Genomic DNA, 4,397 nt, shown 5'->3' on the forward strand with positions numbered 1-4,397 from the left:
TAGAAGAAGAGAGAGAGAGAGAGAGAGAGAGAGGGAGAAGGAAGTCGCACAGTCCCCACACAAGCATCAGCATATGTATTCTGCTCTTATTCTTGGCTCCCTGCCCCAGTTGTATCGCTTCGCAGCATGTATTTTACCCTGCGTTATTGCCTCCGTTCTGATAGTAGTGGTGTTCCTTTTTTTTTTTTCTTGTGTGTGTGTGCCTCTGTGTGTCAGGATGCCTTTAGCGGATGCCTTCGCGCCTGGTGATAGTAGGTGCAGCTGCCACTGTGCTCGTTGCCCTCGTGCTGCTTCACGTGGATGACCTCTGGAGTGTTGGCTCGCCGCGTCACGGGGCCTTCTCGCCGTGCGAGTGGTTAACCGGCGTATTCGCAGATAACGCCCTTCTCGGGGCGCTCCACCGCAAAACTCTCTTTGTTGGCCTTCACTGGCGCGTCACCCCCGCATACGCCACCGCCTTTCTCGATCCCTGGCAGGCAAAGTACACCAACTGCATTTCGATACATAAACTGGAGCTCCCTGACGCCCACAATGACACCGCTGCAGTGGAGGTGGTGCGTCGGCGTCTCGAGGAGGACGTCGCGAGTGACACGTCTGAGGGGTGGGGGATAAGAGATGGCGGCCTGATGGCGTCCAAGCATCGACGCTGGGACCGCAGTCGTGCTCGGGCGTCTACCGCGGAGCCGAAATGTCACGTGTGGATTTTGCCAGAAACAACGAGGCTGCCGTTGGAGGTGTGGGTTGCACTGAGGGGACTTCTGCAGGAGGGCACACTTGCCGGCCTGCCTGTCCGTTTCTCCGCAAGCGACACTGCGTGGAGCATGTACCAGCCGCTCGGTGTGTTGCTGTGGGCCGATCCCGCTGATCGTGAGGCACTGAAGCATGTAGTACCGCCGCGTACAGTTGTAACGTTCACAACAATCCGTCTGTGACACTGCCACAGAGAAGCACATAGAGGGACGTGCATACAGAAGCAATGCAGCAAAGGGCAAACCTTTTAAATCTTGGGTCTGGGGGGGTGGGGGGGTGGGTTTCGGTGCGTTCCTGAGAGGATGGCGAGGGAATGAAGCATGGTGACAGCAACATCAGCCGTAAGAATGATGGTGCGCCAATGAATGAAGATGGGCCACAGTGTGCGTCGTTTTATGCCTTTTTTTATTCTTTCTTTTTTTTTTTACTTTGAGTTTCGTGGTGGTGATTGAGTGGTTTTGCCACTTTTACGTCATATGCCTTTCTCTGAGCCTTGGGCGTGTGGGGTCCCCCGGCCTTTTCTCCTTTCGCCGCTGCCGCGTCGCCGCCTCTCCCTTTGTGTTCTGGCGAGTTATGCCTCTTTTTTTTTCTTTTTGTTTTGACTCCCCTTTTGCAAGCTCCGCCCGTTGTTTGCTTCTTTTATTTCCCGGTTTGGTGGAGACGGCGGTGCGTTTTGCCTGGTTGACACCGTAGCCGCTGCAGGTTGGCGATGTTCGCGGAAACCGGCGGCCACGCGCCACCCACGTCGTTTGACGCGGAGACTGGCAGCATGGCACGCCTCGAGCACTTCCTGGACGCCGTTCTTCGCCAGTCACTCGAGAAGGTGCTTCGGGAGCGCGACACGGTCTACACGATGGTCTCCGACTGCTGCCAGCTGCGGAAGCTCTTTGAGGAGATGCGGGCACTCTCGTCAACCCACTCCTTCATTTCAGAGGGTGAAGCGTCTTCCCCCTCAGTGGCAGCCGCAGCCGCAGCCGCAGCCGCAGCAGAATGTGGGGAGGAGGGAAAGCCCCAGCGCAATCAGATCATGGTTGACATTGGCAATCACTTCTTCGTGCAGTGCTCCGTGAGGGATGCGTCGCAGGTATGGGTGAATCTCGGGTGCGGCGTGGTACTGTCCATGTCAACAGCAGAGGCGGATGCATTTATGCAGAAGAAGGAGAGGCTCCTGCGGGAGCGAGCGGCACGGCTGAGCAAGGAGGCCCTACGCATCAAGTACCGCATTCGTCTTGTGATGGAGGCCATCGCCCGCCTCTACGACCGGGCCACTGGGCAGCGTGCGTGAGACCCGCTGTTCCCCCTGCGCCATCCCTCTGGGTGGTGTTGCTGCATCTCCTTTGGAGGGGGGTAGGAGAAGGCATCAAACGCCTACGAGTTAACGCCATGTGGAGTGTGGTGAGGGTGTTAACCTCAGCTCACACACGTTGGCATGCACGGATAACCCCAGGTGCCAAGGAGGAGTGAGTGCTCCTGCCACTTTGCACCGCTGCAAAATAGCTTCTGCAACAGTCTCACGGCGACTTCTTTCTTTTTATTTTTTAATTTGTCGTGTGTGTACGCACATGTCTACTAGACATAGTAGAATCCTGCAAGGTAAGCATTGATTTTTTGTACATAGGCAGTTTTAAGCTTCACTTTTCACACAGCTTCCGGCTTCCTCGCGTGGGGGCAATACAATCTATTGCCGCGTCTAATCTCATATACTTGTACTGTACTTTTTCCTTTGCTGTGCGTGTGTGTGTCACATTTTCCCATGATGCACGGAACGGACGGGGAAGCGGTGACACCAGTAGCGGCCGATAAACTTGTCACGGTGTCACCGCTGTCGCTGCACGTTGTTGCACCATTGGCGCACACTCAGGTACGCTCGTCCGACGCCCAGGCAATTCCACCGGCAGTTGACATTGGCGACCTCATTGCGTACGAGTGGTTTGACGACACCACATCGAAATGGCGGTGCGAGTTGGCGACAGTGCTTGACAAGCCCGAGACGGACAAACTGCTGGTGGAGCAGCTGGTGCAGAAGGCCCAGAAAAAAGTCAGCGGTGTAGTGGCCACCACGGAGGAGGGCTGGGCCATCCTCGAGCAACTGAGCGACCTTCAAGAGGAGCTGTCGCAGCATGTCGCGGTTGCCGATAAACGCTCGTGCGACTTTTGGGAAAAGCGGCGTGCCGTTGAGCGTGAGCAGCAGGAGCTCGAGGCAGCTCTGGAGCTTGCACGGGAACAGATTGGGGATGTTCGTACGGCGGTAGAGAAGATAGACATTCATCACTGGTGCGAGTTGGTGTCGTACCGATCCCCACCTGAAATTGTCGTGCGGGTAATGGCCGCCGTGATGCTGGTCCTGGGCGAGCGGCGGCGCACCTGGGCAGAGATCACGCCCATCCTGCACCGCCCAGGACTGGTGCAGCTGCTGGTGAGCTTTGACTCCACTGAGTTGACCAGAGCGCAGCGCGAGGAGGTATTGACGCGGTACATCAACGCCCCAAAGTTCACCTACGAGGAGGCTATCAAAGGCAGCAGCGCCCTCTCAGAACTGTACAGGTGGGTCGTGGCACACGTGCTAATGATTAACGCCAGCGAGCACAAAACGCACATGAGTCAACTGCACGCCTGTCGCAGTTCTGAGCTTGACGGAATGGAGCTGCTGATGCGGGAGGACTCGGAAAAAATAGCGGAGGTGAGTGGCAAAGTTGAAGCGCTGTGGCAACAATTTAGGGAGGTGGAGGAGTTCGGTCACTCCGGCCACTCTGCCTCCAGAAGCCTCACCAACGGCGATAGCCACAGCGCCAGTCCACACCGCTCACTCACCGAAACGCCTACAACCGTCTGCATAGAAGAAACTCCGCACGCAATGAGTCTATCATGGCACTACACGTCGACGCCCCAGCGACGCATCATTTCCATCTACAGCGTGCTATGCAGGCTGGGGCCCGCGCCACACAGGGGCAACATCATTACACTGCAGCACCACCAGTGCAAGGAACTTCTAGCCTCCGTACAGGAAAGACACCACAGCTCTCACTACGTCCTTCAACCGGAAAGGGAGGCATGCAGCCAAAGCGACATAAACAACAATGAAGCACCTCAGACGACGCCACCTGAAGAGCTGTCAATGCCGTCCAAGAAACTAGCAGCAGCTATAGCCAAAATGGAACACCACCTCCAAAAAACTACAGCAAACAAGGCGGCACTTCAACGCGAACTGCAACAAAATATAACCAAAAACAAAAAGGAACAAACACCATTCAACAAACATGACCATAACCATGAAACAATGAAGAGAACGCCACAAAAGCCTTTTCAAAAAATAAACGAACTACAACGCAAGTTGAAATTCCACGACACACCCGTATCTCATCAAGAGCCCAGCCCACAAGAAAAAAGAAAAGAAAAAGCGGGGCTTGAAAGCCGGCTGCAGGAGCGCGATGATGCCTTGGCCGAGCTGCAGCGGCAGCTGGAGAAGAATGCCATGGACAAGGCGGGCTTGAAGGCCAGCTGCAGGAGCGCGACGATGCCTTCGCCGAGCTGCAGCGGCAGCTGGAGAAGAATGCCATGGACAAGGCGGCGTTTGAAGGCCGGCTGCAGGAGCGCGATGATGCCTTGGCCGAGCTGCAGCAGCAGCTGGAGAAGAATGCCATGGACAA

The 4,397-nt window shown here is 55.9% G+C and overlaps 3 protein-coding genes across 3 annotated transcripts, besides 2 other annotated features; all 3 read left to right on the forward strand.

Annotated features, from left to right (window-relative positions):
• The first annotated feature begins 7 nt into the window (after window positions 1-7).
• Window positions 8-38: a microsatellite.
• Window positions 39-230: 192 nt separating this feature from the next.
• Window positions 231-932, forward strand: TraAM80_08089 (uncharacterized protein; the record flags this gene model as incomplete). The annotated part of the gene is made up of 1 exon (XM_029384849.1): window positions 231-932. One exon carries the CDS (start codon window positions 231-233, stop codon window positions 930-932), a length of 702 nt encoding a protein of 233 aa, XP_029235323.1.
• A 218-nt stretch (window positions 933-1,150) lies between these two features.
• Window positions 1,151-1,176: a microsatellite.
• Window positions 1,177-1,459: 283 nt separating this feature from the next.
• Window positions 1,460-2,035, forward strand: TraAM80_08090 (protein UXT; the record flags this gene model as incomplete). Its single annotated transcript, XM_029384850.1, has 1 exon — window positions 1,460-2,035. The coding sequence occupies one exon, from the start codon at window positions 1,460-1,462 to the stop codon at window positions 2,033-2,035; it is 576 nt and encodes a 191-aa protein (XP_029235324.1).
• Window positions 2,036-2,503: 468 nt separating this feature from the next.
• TraAM80_08091 (mitotubule-associated protein Gb4) lies at window positions 2,504-4,397 on the forward strand (the record flags this gene model as incomplete). The annotated part of the gene is made up of 1 exon (XM_029384851.1): window positions 2,504-4,397. A coding segment is annotated over one exon (1,894 nt), but the record flags the coding sequence as incomplete, so codon positions are not given.

Source organism: Trypanosoma rangeli (genome assembly GCF_003719475.1).
Source record: "Trypanosoma rangeli strain AM80 chromosome Unknown Tra_15.4_contig_00373, whole genome shotgun sequence".
In the NCBI taxonomy this organism is placed as follows: domain Eukaryota; phylum Euglenozoa; class Kinetoplastea; order Trypanosomatida; family Trypanosomatidae; genus Trypanosoma; species Trypanosoma rangeli.